Source organism: Sciurus carolinensis, chromosome 3, assembly GCF_902686445.1.
Source record: "Sciurus carolinensis chromosome 3, mSciCar1.2, whole genome shotgun sequence".
Lineage (NCBI taxonomy): Eukaryota > Metazoa > Chordata > Mammalia > Rodentia > Sciuridae > Sciurus > Sciurus carolinensis.
In genome coordinates this window covers 128033345-128049871 of record NC_062215.1, presented here as the reverse complement: position 1 = coordinate 128049871, position 16527 = coordinate 128033345, and the positions used below count along the sequence as shown (strand labels likewise).

Here is a 16527-nt window from a genome sequence, read left to right as displayed (position 1 = left end):
AGAATACATTGTCCTGTCATCTTTCTTAAGCTTGTTGCAAAAGATAGGGTAATATATTCTTCAGTAACTCTTCAATCCACCTTCCTTTCCACTGTATTTAAATTTCTCTAGTCACTAATTTTGCACTTTGATGATTTATAATCATGATCAGGGATAGTATTCATTTCTCCTTTCTTATCAGATATCATCAGCTAATCCAATCCTAAACTCTATCCTCAGGAGATTTCCTAGATGATGGTGTCAGTTGATCTTTCCTTGTTCATATTACCTCTGTTTATGAGTAATGCTTTGTTCATCCTCCACATTGTTTTTTGAACTGCCAGTTGTCTGATGTTAATGCTGGAGATTATTATCTGGAATACACAAGAGAATCACTGCTAGGTCTCTTTTTATAAGTTCTGCAAATAGAGGTGTTTCTTCTTGTGAGTGTTGTGATGGCTGTGTGCCTCTCTTTTTCTGTGACCAAGTACTTTCATCATTGTATATTTCTTTGAATATGTATGATAAATGCAAACTCAAAGGGGGGGAAATCACTGGCATTAAATCAAAACTTTACTTGATCAATATTTAAACAGGGTTGCATATTAACCAGTGTCATAGACATTTGAGTGTATAATTGTGACATGCGTTTCCAGTAGGATGAATTTCAATCTATAGGACATGAGAGTTAATGCCTTATTTTATGATAAAGATTAACATTTTCTATGTGGTAATAAGAACCTGCTATTTATGATTTTACCATAAATCAAAAATTAAGAACTTGAATGTGTCTGTAATACTCATTACTGAGGTCACTCGAGACCATTGTAAGTATTTTCAGTTCTACAGGGAAAATATTAACAACTTAATTTTAACTCTGACATTTGTATCTTAAGTTTCTGTGTTTTATGATTCTTTTAAGGATATGCAAGGTTCTTTTGTAGGTATTAGATTTCTTGGAATGTGGTGATTCTCTTGTGGTCTCTTTTTGTGTTATAATTTCAAGAAAGTTTTTTTGTCATTTGTTTTTGTTCTTAATTCTCAGAGGTAAGACTATTACTATTTAGTGAGATTCTTTATTATCCCTGTTTGAGAATTAAAAGTTAAAATCTTTAGGAATACTAAAGATACTTTCATTTGCACACTATTGTCTATCCTTTGAAGATATAATTTGACTAATTTTTATCATTTACTCTTCAGATGGATCCTGTGCAAAAAGCAGTCATTAACCACACATTTGGAGTATCCATTCCCCCAAAGAAGAAACAAGTTATTTCTTGTAATGTCTGTCAACTTCGCTTTAATTCAGATGTGAGTATCATCTTTTCATTGTTCTCTGTTTTGTCAGGCTGGAAGTCTGATCGGTCTTAATCTGTACATATCTTCATATTTGCACACTCTATAGCAGCCCTTCCTACTGATAGCTCACTCATTTCTGTGTGCTAGATTTCTAAGGGATTTGGGTTCAATGTTTAAAACTTGAATAGAAAAAATGATTGATATCAGAAATTAAGAATTTCTCTATGTAATCAGTCTCCCTTTTATATTTAATCTCACCAATCATGTTGTCAAAAATACTCAAATAGCATAAAATACGAAAAAAATTAAAAAGCAATGAATGCTGAAGAAAACCATTGTTATTACTCTTGAAATGAAGTGTCACCTTTCATATGTGTACTAAATCTTGTTAAATATCTCAGAGAATAATTTACTGTATAATTTACATTTTCCTAGACCATGGAAATACAGGGAAAGCTTCATAATTTGTCTCATCTGACCAGCATGATCATCCTGCTAAAGAAAAGGGAGGGGGTGACAAAAATCAATCTTTTTAATAAAAGTAAATTTTAAAATGTGTAAACAAAGTAACAGGAAAGCAAAACAAATAATAGTAGAATATTTGTAATATCCAATTATTAAGTAAAGTCAATTACCAGTAATTATCAGTATAAATCTGAAGGCCATGTTATTTCTGATAATTCCTGGGTTACTCAACCCCAGAAGCCATTTTACAAAGAGCATACTATAAGATTAACGTTTTAAAGAAATACTAAAATTATCAATATTCTTGTTCACATATACCATTCAAAGATATTTTGATAATTTTATATAATAAGCATAATAAAATTATTGTCCTTAGAAAAAAAGATGTTTGTCATTATTTATAAAATTATATTTAATACAATTCCAATCAAAATTCCCATGAAATTTTTTGGTACCTGGTAAAATTCCTTCTTCAAGAATTTAATATAGGGCTGGCATGGTGGCATATGCCTATAATCCCACTGGTTCGGGAGGCTGAGGCAAGAGGATCATGAGTTCAAAGTCAGCTTCAGCAATTTAGTGAGGCTCTAACCAACTCAGTGAGACTCTGTCTCTAACTGAAATATGGAAAAGGACTGGGGATGTGGCACAGTGGCTAAGTGCCTTGGAGTTCAATCCCAGGTACCAAAAAAAAAAGGAAGAATTTAATATACCTAAATAAATTGTAAATATGCTTTTAATTCATTCAAAGTCTCAGTACTATTAATTGATGTCAATTCTCCCCAAACTATAGACCCACCAGTCTCCTGATTGAAATCCCCAAAGACTTATTTTGGATAGAAAATTACAGTTTCTTAAATGTATACAGAAAAGAAATTCATGAGATAAGACAAACATTTTTTTAAGTACAAATTTTAAAAACTTATATTTTCTTATTTCAGTACTTACTAAATAAAAAAGTCTGTAGTAATTAAGACTGTAAAACTGGAGAAAGAATATTGCACATATTAAGCAACAGAGAGGGACAAAGTTCAGAAAACCTTTATGTGCCTATATGGTCACTTGTTAATAACTTTGCAGAAGTACTTCAAAAAACAGTGCTAAAACAAGTAGATATCCACATGCAAATTTTTAAAAAAGAACCTTGACCACTACCTCATATGAAACATAAGAATTAATTCAAATGGATCATATAAATTTAAAACTAAAATGTCTAGAAGAAAACATGATAGAAAATCCATTTGACCTTTTGTGAGGCAAGAATTTCTTAGAAAGAAAATGAAAAATATAAACCATAAAATTATTGACATATTGTGTTTCATCAAAATTGTAAAATTCTGTTCTTCAGATGACATTATTATACTCTTTAAGAAAATGAAGACAAATATAGACTGAAAGAAAATATTGGATCTACCTAAGGACTATATATAAAACACATAAATAACTTATAATTCAGTAATAAATTATTTGAACCATCATTTAATAAAGAAGAAATATGAAGGACAAGCACATAAAAATACTCAACATGATAAACCATATATTTTATTTATTACAGAAATGAAGATTAAAACCACCATCAGATATCATTACACCTATTAGAAGCATTAAAATTATAATCCCAGTGGCTTGGGAGGCTGAGACAGGAGGATCACAAGTTCAAAGTCAGCCTAGACAACGTAGCAAGGCCCTAAGCAACTTAGTGAGACCCTGTCTCAAAATAAAAAAGGGCTGGGAATATGGTTTAATATTTAAGAACCCCTGGGTTCAATCCCTGGTACCAAAAGAAATAAACAAACAGAGAAGCATGAAAATTAAATAAATTGAAAGTACCAAGTACCTAGGATGAGGAACAACTAGAACTGTTGTACATCATGAGAATACAAAATGGTGTGACCACTTTGGAAGTTTTTTGTAAGAAATTTCATGAAATTATGCATATATTTCCCATGTGACCCAGCAATCCTGCATTTAGGTGTTATCCAAGTTAAATAAAAACAATTATTCCTATATATGTGCTGTTTTAATTAACTTTATTCATGATCACCCAAAACTGAAATCAACCCAAACATTCATCAACTGATGGAAAAACAAACTGATATAGCCATACAGTGGAATACTACTCAGAAATAAAAAGAAATAAAGTACTAATACATGCTACAACATGAATGAAACGCAAGGCAATGTATAAAATGAAAGAAGTTGAACCCAAAGACTACACATTCACTATACAACTGCACTTGCATTACTTTCTTCAAAAAGGTAAAACTATGGGAATAGTCAGATCAACGTTTTGCAGTGGCTGAGAGTGAGATTAGGCAATTGTCCAAAAAAGGACATGAGAGAACTCCTGAGTGGTGAACATACCTTATATCTTCAATGCTATGATGGTTATATGACTGTCTGCTTTTTAAAACCCAGATAACTGAATACCTTTAAAGGAATTTCACTATATGTAGAATATATACTTGTAAACCAGACTAGGAATAATTAATGATATGTACCACAAAATATTTTATGAATGAAAGATTAATTTATGTTAGAGATATAACTACTAAATGCAGTAAACGATAATATTATTAGACTTAAGGCATAATAAAGAACTTTTCCAAGAACAGCCAGAATAATAAATACTGAAATACATACAAGTATATTTAACAGTTTTTCACATTTGTTGTCCAAATTTATTTAGTTACCTAGAGAAATTAAAGCCTCTGTACTTTTATGAATATAAACTAAAATGCCCAATACTTAACAGGCCTATAGAAAATGAACACCCACCTAAAAACATGCTCCATCTCTAACACTAGTCTTGTCACTGAAACAATGCCAGATTTTGAGAACATCTCACAATACAAGTGGATTTCAAAATAAAATTATGAAAGTCTCGCAAATATGCAGAATTTCATGAAGTCCATGAATATAGAGACTTGTTTACTACAAAGCCACTGACAAATGAGGATTTGCCTGTTAAAAGAGTTTATTTAAGAAGAAAAAAGTAACAAGACTGTTGATAGTCTCTTCAAATCAAAAGGTTTTAAGAATCAAGTCAGTAATAGGAGTCTTGGGGCAATTTTGAATCATTCACAAGAAAACATGTTTTCATGGTTCAAAAAAGTATAATGATTTTAAAAGATACATTGAAAAATCTTGCCGTATCTCATTCCCAATCTTCCTACCCTCCTTGCCATCATTCCAGGTTTTCAACCACTTTAATATTTTTGCATATCTCTCCTGAGTTTGCTTATGCAACTATAACTAAATATGAACATATATTCTTATTTCCTCCCTTTTCTACCTAGCATATTATTTATGCTTTTCTTTGCTGTGTATTTTTTTTTTTTTTTACAAAATAATATATCCTTGAGAATTTGCCCTATCACAATGTAGAGAGCTTCCTTACTTCTTTTTTTCAAATGTGATGGACAAAAATGTCCATGTCTTAAATCCTGGAACCTGTTAATATATTACTTCACCTAGTGAGGAGGAATTAGGAGTGCTAATAAGATAGCCCTAAAAAAAAATAATCTGGATAATGTCGTGACAAGGCTCCTTGAAAACAGAAGAGGTGGTTGGAGTATTGCAATGTAAGAAGGACTTGACTGGCCAGTGTTGGCTTTAAAAGTAAAAGAAGGGGCCAGACGACAAGGAATGTCGGCAGCCTCTAGAAGCAGGGAAAACAAAGAAGTTGATTTTCTCCCGGAGTCTCCAGAAGGGAAGTCACTCCTGCTACCAGCTGAATTTCAGCCCAGTGAGACCTACATCAGACTTCTGATCACCTAAACTATAAAATAATAAAGGGTCTTAATTTTATGATAATTTGCTCTGAAAGTAATAGATTACTAACATTATAGCCTATGTATGTACATACTATCATTTATTTAACTCACCCCTTGTAGGTACACACTTGCATTTCCCATCTTTTGATTATTTTATAGGTTTTTATAGTCAATAAATGACAGAGCTAGGAAATAAATCTAGGTATCTTATCTCTAAATCCACAGTTCTTCCTATTACGTTGTCTCATACAACTTTATTCATTTTCCTGAGCACTGACTCCTCCTACATGACAAACATTTGGCTAGGCTCCAGAATCCAGTAGCAACTTTTAGTAGCAAACAGTGTGAATAAGAATATCTAGAATTTGTCCTTATCTGCAACCACCAGAATATGTTGTGTGTCTCCTATTCTGTTTTCATTAGTCCATAGTTAGAGAGGTGGCATGGTTAGGTTAAGAATCTTTGAAAGTGAACATAAGTCCTCATTCTGAACTTGGTAAATCACTTCACAACCATCAGCCTTTTTCCTTTTCTCTAGTAAGACCCAAAATGGACTTGATCATTGGGAGGACCACTCCAGCTCTATGACAAAGATAATTTCCACAGTATCACAGTAGGGGAGGATATAACACCTCTATCTTATAGATGGAACGGCTAAAACAGAAAAAATGACTACAAATTCTGTTTTGTTTTTGTTTTTTGCACTACTGGGGATTGAATCCAGGGATGCTATACCACTCTGAGCTGCATCCCAGTCCTTTTTGTTTATTTTATTTATCTATTTTGGTTTGTTTATTTATTTTGTGGCACTTGGGATTGAACCCAGGGCATCATGCAGAGTAGGTAAGTGCTCTACCACTGAAATACAGCCCTTTATACCTTTTTTTTTTTTTTTTTTTTTTTTTTTTTTTAATTTTGAAACAAGGTCTTCTAAAGTTGCTTAGGCTGAATTTGAACTCTTCCTGCCTCATCCCCCCAAGGTACTGGGATTACAGAGGTGTGCCACCATACCCAGCCAAATTCTGTTTATAATTTGTGTCACGAGTTGGGTGAGGAGAAGTACAATAATTTTCTTCTTAAGCCCTAGAATTTCTCTGGGATTAATTTCAGCTTTGACTTGAATTCCATTCGATGTTGGCCACTTTCTTTGTGTGTACGAATGGAGACAGAGACAAATGTTCACACCTAAGTGTATGACCACCAGCCTCTTTGTGACTGTTCAAAAGCTCAGTTGATAATAAAGAAAGAAATTAAATTTCTGAGTCATGCTTAGATTCTGGGCAGTAAAGTCACAGAGTCTGGATGGCAAATTCACAAATGTGACATATACATGTTCTCAGTGTTTAGAAATGGTGCTACAATCTGCATAACTGAGCTCTGAAACTGAGCATTTTTTATTTGGGGGCGAGTTTATTATTTTATAATTACCCTATTTACATTTTAATGTAAGAATTAAGAAGATGCTCATCCTTATTTTCTTTAATAACATTTCTAAATCAGCCTGAGACTGAATTGGCTTCACTCCTCAGTGTAGAAAATATGTTTATTGAAAAATCTGGAAGGCAAATTTGCACAGTAAACAGACTGCATTCTGCAGTTCTCCATTACCCATATAAAACATACCAGGGTAGGCCTTATGAATTAAAATTCAATGTGACCTAGTTTAAGTGTTCTGTAGCCTGCATTGTCCAGCTTTTACCATCTCAGTATAACTCCACTTTTGGAAAGCAAAAGGCCACAGCTTTATTTACACAATACAGTGTTATGTAAATGAGCAGGCATTAATCACAAACATTTCCCAAATGAACCTTTACAAATTAACACCATTAACTTTGCCAAGGGGCAGGCATTGCAGTCCAGGAATAATATTCTTTCCAACTGAGTCCCAAACATTTGCCCAAATGTATACAGACCCCAATCCCTGGTTTCTTTTTAACCACCTTTTTTTCCTCCTAACATGGAACAAGGTGAATGGAGTTGTCCTTAGCCTGAATGCCCCTTTATTCTCCAATGAATGGATACATTGCAACTGTAGTATGGTCATAAATTGATAAGCCTAAATCTGAATTTTTACCTTTTACTTGGAAGTGCCATTTCCAGAGTTAAAACTTGCCAAGGAAATGAACCGACTTACACCTTAAAATTTTTTCTGAGGGCCTGGAATATAGCTCAGTAGTAGAGTGTTTACCTAGCAGATGTGAAGCCCTGGGTTCAATCCCCAGTACCTAAAATAAATAAATAAATAAGGCTAACATATCTCTCTTTTTGGCTAAAAGGAGAGTTGGCAGATAGCAAATAATTTACATATTAATTTCAATTCCTTGGAAATTGTAGCAGAAGGATGAAATAAATTTAAACAGATTCTTACATAAGAGCAGAGCAACTTGATTTTCTTAAATGTTTAAAACCTTAGATGACAGCAATATTATTTCTTTTGTTATTACAACATTATAATTACTACTACTGTTACTGTTATCTCAAAACACAGTACGTTATCAATATCCTTAATTTATCACTGCGTCCTTTATGCTTTATAGGCAAATCAAATGAGAGTTTAATGATCTTTTAAATCAAGTTTTACGTACTTTAATTCAATATATCTGAAATTTTGGAATTCATCACTAATACCACAATACTGTCCCTAAGTACTAACTCCATAGGCTTTCATTACTCATTTGGAGCTAATTTATTTGATTTTTTAAATTTACAGTATTACTTTTTGAATAGCATCTTAAACTTTGAATCACATTATAATTCACATTTTCTTTATTTCACCTTACTGGGTGGTACTTTCTAGGTTTGTGATTTTTATTGATGTTATTCTTTGTGTTTGATTTGGTTTTGGGTTATCCAATATCTCTACCTCTCATTTCACCCCTCTCTTATTTTTGCTATTCTATATTTTCTCATGTCCCAACACATAAGGAGATGACCTCATGCCCTTTCATTGAATTCCATTAGGATGATTAAGTACAAATCGGCAGGAAGTTGAAGGTTCGCTTATAAGTTAAAATGGTAGGAGGACCATTTGTGTGACTATTTCTGTAGGTGACCTTACGCTCCTATTCTTTACTATAAATCTCTCTGAAATTTCAGGAAATAGTCATTCAGTGAACACCCTTGATTCCCATGACTGCATTTGTGTGCATTTGATACTTCTGCAGTGCCACCTACTCTGGATTTTGCATCTTTGTCATCTTTCCAGCTTTCATTTAGATAAAACCATTTACGTTATATTCTCCTGGCTCTTTCTCTCACTCTCTCTTTTTAGTTTTTATCCTATTCCCACTTCCTGATTTCTTTAGCAGCTAAAATAATACAGTGCATAAACAAACTGCCCCCATGTACCATCTGTCATTTCAGAGGCCTTAGTGCTGTCTCTGCTTTGGAGGTCCTGGCCTCATCCTGTGGAGAACTGGGCAGTCATGAGATTAGGGAGAAAGCTGCAAATCTGGGTCCACATACACTCCCTTTCCACTTATTCTTGGCGGGTCCCCTGCCTCCTCTGGCCAACAAACCTAACTCCACCTCCCCACCAGCTGCCCTGAGGCAGCAAGTCCCTGCAGCAGCTGTGGTTCTCTGAGAAGTCAGAGTGGCCAGGACACAGACATGCAGTTACCACTGCCTTTGAAGATGTCCCTTGCAGCAAAAGCACAAGAGGCCCTCAGCCACAAGGGCATTTGCTTGGGCTTCCTGAAGGATTAGGCTTTTTAATTATTATTATGTAACATTCTTTTAGGGGTTTCTGCCATTAGCTATTGACTTTTTTGGCTGATTTCAACTCTAAAAATTCTATTATCAGTTTCTCTTCCTTTGTGTTCTTCTCTAAATCTCCTTTTCTTTTCTACTCAGTCTTCTCCCTCTCCTCTTAACTCCTTTTTTCCCTTCTTCCTCTTTCTTTGGCACAAAAGTACAACAAATTTTCTTTTTTTCCTGTCTTTCTTGAACATGTGTAGTATTTTTTAAAATTTTTTTTAGATGTTGATAGATCTTTATTTTGTTCATTTAGTTTTATGTGGTGCTGAGAATCGAACCCAGTGCTTCACACATTCTAGGCAAACGCTCTACCACTGAACCACAACCCCAGTCCCATGTGTAGTATCTTTATTAGACTTTTTTTCCTAAGCTTAGTAGCTGGATTCATTGCTTTAAATTTAGAAGTACATCTCTTGAAATGACCTCTAGAAGATTTTAAAAAAAAAATACTAAGCCTTTTATTTGCAATTCTAACCAACATAGTACTTAAAAAATAAGTGTATCTTATACTTCCAGAATTTTCAGTCACTGTATGTGGTGGTACTTTACCTAACCAATATCAGGCAAAACTTTTGAACATTCAATTGCCAATATTTGATCCTTCTGCAAGACCACTGTCACATATATCCAACAAACATCTACACATGGGTTAAAGCTACAGATTAATGGCTCCCTCCCTCACATGTATGGATATAATCATTCCAGTCATCCATACGCATCTGTTCTATTTCTCTTGAAAGCCCTTGGGGGTAGAAGGCAACTCCTTTATAGTTCTGTTTATTTAAGTATATGGATATTAGATACAGTAGGTCCCTTGTATCCATGGTTTCCACCTCTGGATTCAACCAGTCCTATTTGGGAAAAAGAAATGTGTCTGTAAGGAACATTTATGTTCTTTTCTTATTGTCATTCCCTAAACAACATAGTATAGTACTATTTACATAGCATTTACATTGTATTAGGCATTATCAATACTCCAGAGATTATTTAAAGAGTATGGGAGGATATACATAGGTTATATGTGAATACTTGTCATTTTATATAAGAAATTTCAGCATCCACAGATTTTGATATCCAAGGGAGGTCCTGGAACCAATCCCTGACAGATACTGAGGGATGACTATATATATACAATTACATATAAGTTATTTGTTTGTGTGTTCAAGGGTGCTGTTTCACCTATGCTAATATGACCTCCTATTCAGAAACAAAATAAGCCATGGAAGTTGGTCCTCACTGATAAGTATGTTTATGATGAGGGGATTGAAGAAGTCACACTTAAATTGTTAACTCTGCAGCAAATGATTAAATAAAGAGATGCCACAGTGATAATAATCTTATTGCTGGGCTGGGAACTGAAAAGCTGCTTTTAAAGTTTATATCTACTGTTAAGCAGTATAAATTATTAGATAAATGAATAATATTGTAAGTTTGAAAAACCAACTGATTCTGTCTAGAGAAAAAGGTACAGTACTGAAACACAGAAGGAATCAATAGCATCAAATGGAAAGTTAGAAAATGATAACCGGTTTTTGTCAAACATTTTACATTTTCCCATAAATAAGACTATTTATATTGAATCTTAGGTTTGGAGGGTAGTGAAGCAGATAGGAGGTAATTAAAAGCATAAATCTCCAGAGCTTGGGAAGGTAATTCTCTGTTTTTCAGACAGAGCTGACAAAATGATGAACATTTTTTGCTTCAACATGACAGAAATATAGCGCGATTACATGGAGCAGGGACATACAGTGCGAAAATTTTTGCTCAATAGCTACTGTTTAACGAAGCTCTTAAAGTTTACTCAGTTATTTTTTTGAAGCATATAGTAGTTACTTATTAACTTTATAAAAATCTCATTTCTACGGTAGTACTCTATTATGAAGACATCACAGTCTTTCTTAACATTGCCTTAATTTAAATAGATATTTGGATAATTTAGAACTGTTTTAAAATTAATCATTGAAAAAAGAGACTAGCTTAAAATTAAAGTTTTTTATAAAAGTAAGCATTATGTCTTAAAAGATTCATTAGTTCCTGTATTTAAGTAATGGGGAAATTATGCAACAGATATAATTCAATATTTTTCTGTCTATTCTTTAAACACATATAACTTTAGCTTTATATGTATTAAATTATATACAAAGTTGGATGATTAGCCTGATATATGTTGTGAAGAATGTAAATATTAATTATACAATGAAAGTACTAACACCCACCCCCACTCAACAGAGTACATTTTCAACAGAAAACCATTATCTACAATTTACTGTCACTACTGCAAGCTTTGGTACATTTCCATTAAGTAATTGGTTTGCTGAGCAAACATTAATAACACCTTTTTAAAAAATATTATGGGTATTCTTTTTTTCCTGTGTTAAATCCTGTATTAGTAATTACCCTTTTAGTGAAAACTAAAAAAAAAGAAAAAAAAAATTTTTAAAAAGACATTTTCAAGTCAATTTGTGAATTTTTTTCTAAAAGTTTTCTTGTCACTTGGGAGAAGACTACTGAAGGTTTGTATATTTTGCATCTTCACTCAGTATAGATTTATTTAGTTAAGATTGGTTACAAAATCCTTAACAATAATAAGTTTTTCACTTGATTTTTTGTGTTTGGAATTTTCAGCTACAAATATATGCAACATATAATTTTTAAAAGGTAGAATTTCTAGGCTGGGACTGGAATATAGCTCAGTCGGTAGAGTACTTGCCTGTCAAGAACAAGGCCCAGGGTTCAATCCCCAACACTAAAAAAAAAAAAAAAAAAAAAAAAAAAAAAAAAGAATTTCTAGGCTGAACACCTGCAGGTTTACAAAATGATTAGTAGTTGGTTTAAAGTTTATATTCAGACTTTATTTAGGACATGTTTGGTTTCCTGTAGCTTATCTTTTTATTCTGAATGCTTCAGTGGACAGTTGGAAATTTGCACAACCTTTACAATAAGAAATAAAATGTATTATTTATATAAGACAAAAGCAAAAAGAAACTGGTTAGAACAAAAAATAAGTTTGTCTATTGCACTGCATTAACTAAGTAGCTGACTTAATATAGCTCAGAACAATTTGCAAAAGAGATACCTTTTAGCTGCTTTCACCTTTCAAGTAGCTCTTTGAATAAAGTGACAGCACTTTGCTTGGAGGTCAGAGAGCTTTAAATATGGTTGGTCTGCATAAAGAGCAACTCTCCAGCAAAAACTGATAGGCTGGCGAACCCTATGATGCATGACTTGGGACCTGGGCAAGAGGAGAGGATGGCACATGAGGAAGTATTGTTTTAGCCAATTTCTAAAATTTCAAGACTTTGTTAGCAAAATAGTATAACCAGTTAATATGAGGTTTTTTTTTTTTGGGGGGGTGCTGGGGATCGAACTCAGGGCTTTGTGCTTACAAGGCAAGCACTCTACCAGCTGAGCTATCTCCCCAGCCCCAATATGAGTTTTTAATGGAGAATAAAGAAGCAGTGAACTTGTCCCTAGACAGGAAAGGAACATCAAAATATTTCCTCCCTCAAATAGAAAGTATGAAAAACACCTTCACAGACCTGGTTATCTAGCTGGGGAAACAAATTAGTATACTTAGAATTTACTGAACTGAAGGACATGAAGGATGGCCTAATGAAAATTTAGGAAAGGAGAACACATGGACTAGAATAATCATGAGTGGAAAGCTATCCTTTGATGGACGCCTCCTCCTCTACCAGCCCCTATACTGCCTACTCTCCACATGTATCATCTCCATGTATGCAGAAAGGTTCCTAGATGACAGAGACTTGAGAGGTGGTCAGAGTTTGAGGGGGAGATAAGTAAATAATTAGAAAATTCTAGAGTCAAGACAGGGCTTATCAAGTATCTGGTCCATGGAATCCATGAACCCCCAAAAACTCCAAAATTTTTCATGTCTGTATACCTGAAACCATCATCACTTAAGGCAGGTAACTGAATCATCTCTTCTCATGGGGTAAATGTTCCACAACTTTCTGTATTAACATGTTACAGAATTTAATCACTTCTGGTGATTAAATTAATATCTCTCTTTTAGGCTTATTTTGGGGGCTGAGAATATAGCTCAATTCTTATAAAATTTATATTACTTTCAAATCAAAAAGTGGGCTTAGCTCTACAAAAACAATGATTTTGGTTTTTTAACTATTTTTTTGGTTTTAAAGCATGTAACAACTTTAAAGTAAACATAAATTTCAATTAATGAAATTATCCAAAGTCAGTAAAGTATTTCATGTAAAAGCTAAAACTGATATTTATAAAACAAGAACAGTACACCTCACAGTTGGCATTCTCATTCTTATACTTAAAATATAAAAATTCCAAATACACATGTCAAATGAAGAAACTGAAATATCTCAAGATTTGTTTCTTTATCATTAATATTACTATTCTATCCTGTGTTTACTTCAAATCAACTATTGAAATACCAGAACAGGAGTGACACAGGGTTTGCAAATATAGATGGCATCTGCACTGACGTGGAATAATTTCTAACTATCAGGAACTTAATCTTAAAATGAACAGGTGTAGTGGAGTCACTGTGAATTGGGAGTTCAATTGTGTAGCTACAAATCCTCTATATTAACTTCCATGTAGTTAATTAAAACCATAAACAACAAAAACGTCCTAATTTTTTTGTTTGTCTGTAGTATTGAGGATTGAACGCAGGGATGCTCTGTCACTGAGCTACACCCCTAGCCCCTTTTATTTTTAGACAGGGTCTTGCTAAGTTTCCCAATCTGGCCTAGAACTAGCTATCCTCCTGCCTTAGTCTCCCGAGTTGCTTGGTTTACAGGTATGCACCACCACATCTCACAAAAATGTTCTAACTTTAAGTTTACATATATTATTATTAAAACTCAACTGTAGCCACAGTATTTGTTTAGAATTTAGATCAACAAAAAATATTTTGTCAGGGAGGAGTACTTTATTAACATAGTTTAGAAATACCAGCATATTATGAAAATAAAAAGTAGACTGCTTTTATAGTCAGTTTTATTATTTAAATTTGTCTACACACAGTGCAAAACCTTATTTCCTGCACCTGAGGTGGACATTCCCACAGCCCAACTTTCAGTATATCACTGACAATTCATGTTCAATTAATGGAAATTCTAGTTCTGCTTTAATTTCATGTTATATTTAGCATGAGCAATTCATAGTGAAGAATGCTGATCATCAAATAGTTTCCTTTTTATCTTTAATTATTGCCCACAAAATATTCTCTGAAAATAAGCTTTCATTATCAGTTCAGAAATCTGAACTGTGAACTAGAGATGATAACCTGGTTTTGCTCTGGAAAGAAGTAACTAACATTCTATACTGTGAAAGACACCTATGGAATCATTCCTTCTATAATGATTGGAGATTTTTACATCATAAATTTTTAATGTCTTTTTTATGTCATTTGGAATGAATGGAAAAGTCTAAATTTTCTAAAGGAGTATGTGGGTTATTTATTATAGTTTTATAACTGAAACTGTTTAAGCCAACCAAATGCCTTATACACACTTTTAAAGTAAAAATATCAACAACCTCTTTTTGTGATTTAATTTATATATTTGCACAGATGGTCACAAAAGGAGGTATTTATTAATATCTGTAAATGTTGGGGAAATGATGGATGTCTACATTTTAAAATGTCAGAATAGAATCATTGAGTTCACAGATGTAGATTTAAAAATTAAAAATTTGAATATCTGACATTCTTTTCAAGCTAGCTTTCTAGAGATTTAGACATTGAATAACTGTCTTTTATATAAATTTCCATTTTTATAAATGTAGTAAACTCTTATTAATTTGGACTACATTAATTAGGGATTTGTGTTTCAGATATAGATGAATTGTATTTATTTTTGTTTGGTCCAAATTATTTCTTCAAAGGTAATGCAAATGATAATTGCAAAGGAGGTTGAAACAGAGAGATTTAGAACACCAGCAGAAACAATTTTTCAAGCACACTTAAGGGTGTTCATTAAATACACTAGCAATGACAAAATCTAAAATAATTCTTACATATATTTGACAAATATAATCTCTGGTAGCAAACAGTTATATACTAACAGCATTCTTCAAAAATGTCCTACTATTGAGGGTTATTTTTGTTTTAGTTTTTGTTTTTTACAATTTCATTATGTCCTTCACCCAAATTTTAGTCTCATTAGTGCAAGTTTTCTAAAATTATGACTATTTAGTAATATCTAATACTCTTCTCTCTTTCAAGGAAAATTATATTTTCATTACTTGTTTAACATTTCTCTGAAAGTCTTTCAGGTCTTTTAACCCAGGTATATCTAGATTCTTTTTTAGGGACAAACGACAATTGTTTTAAGGTCTGTTATTCAATTAATCTATCCACACTGATCCACACTATTAGGTGAATGATCAATAAATCACTGATGGTGTGTTCTGACCTGAGGTGATCTTCATAGAAAAATGATCAAACCATTGTACGCAAGATTTGTGTTTTCAAAATTGAGCATTTAGTCTGTTGTAAATCTGATAACTTTACACTAAAATTAGTCAAGCAGCCAGAACCCCCAAATCATAACAACCAGTGACCCTTACTTCAGTCCACTACTTCCAGTCATAGAGTTAAATAGCTTTGGAAATGAGTTGGTACATGTAGCTATTTTTTTATGTTGATGATGACTATGATGATGGTTTTAGTTAGCTCTTTTGCTTCTGTGACCAAAGGACCAGACAAGAACAATTAGAGGAGGAAAAGTTTATTTAGGGATTCACGATTTCAGAGGTCTCAGTTCACAGAAGACCACTCCATTCCTAGGGACTTGAGGTAAGACAGAACATCATGGCAGAAGGGTATGGCAGAGGAGAGCAACTAGGAACATGGCACCAGGAGGCAGAAAGAGAATGAGAGAGACTTCCCTTACCACAGACAAAATATATACCCCACAGGCATGCCTTCAATTACCCACCTCCTCCAGCCACAAACTACCTGCCATTAATCCCTATCGGAGGATGAATGCACTGATTAAGACTCGCATAACTCAAATCATTTTACCTCTAAACTTTCTTGCATTGTCTTCCACATGAGTTTTTTGGGGACACCTAATATCTAACCATAATGATGATGATGATAAAGGGAGATTTAGGCAGAAAGTCAGGAACCTGGAGGAAATAAGAGGTTCTCATTTCATGATTTCTACTCTTGTTGTTACCAGAATTTTCACTCTATTAGTCACCTAGCATCCTCAAAATTCAGATTATTCTGAACTAGTTCTTCTTATCT

At 33.4% G+C, this 16527-nt stretch overlaps 1 protein-coding gene across 6 annotated transcripts in view; it reads left to right on the top strand.

The window, feature by feature from the left end:
• Nucleotides 1-16527, top strand: part of Znf385b (zinc finger protein 385B) — a 373034-nt gene that overhangs the window by 310051 nt on the left and 46456 nt on the right. For all 6 annotated transcript variants that reach the window (XM_047545050.1, XM_047545048.1, XM_047545047.1 and 3 more), the window contains one exon: nt 1180-1290. In XM_047545050.1, the coding sequence (XP_047401006.1) occupies nt 1180-1290 (111 nt within the window). The remainder of the gene's footprint in view (nt 1-1179; nt 1291-16527) is intronic.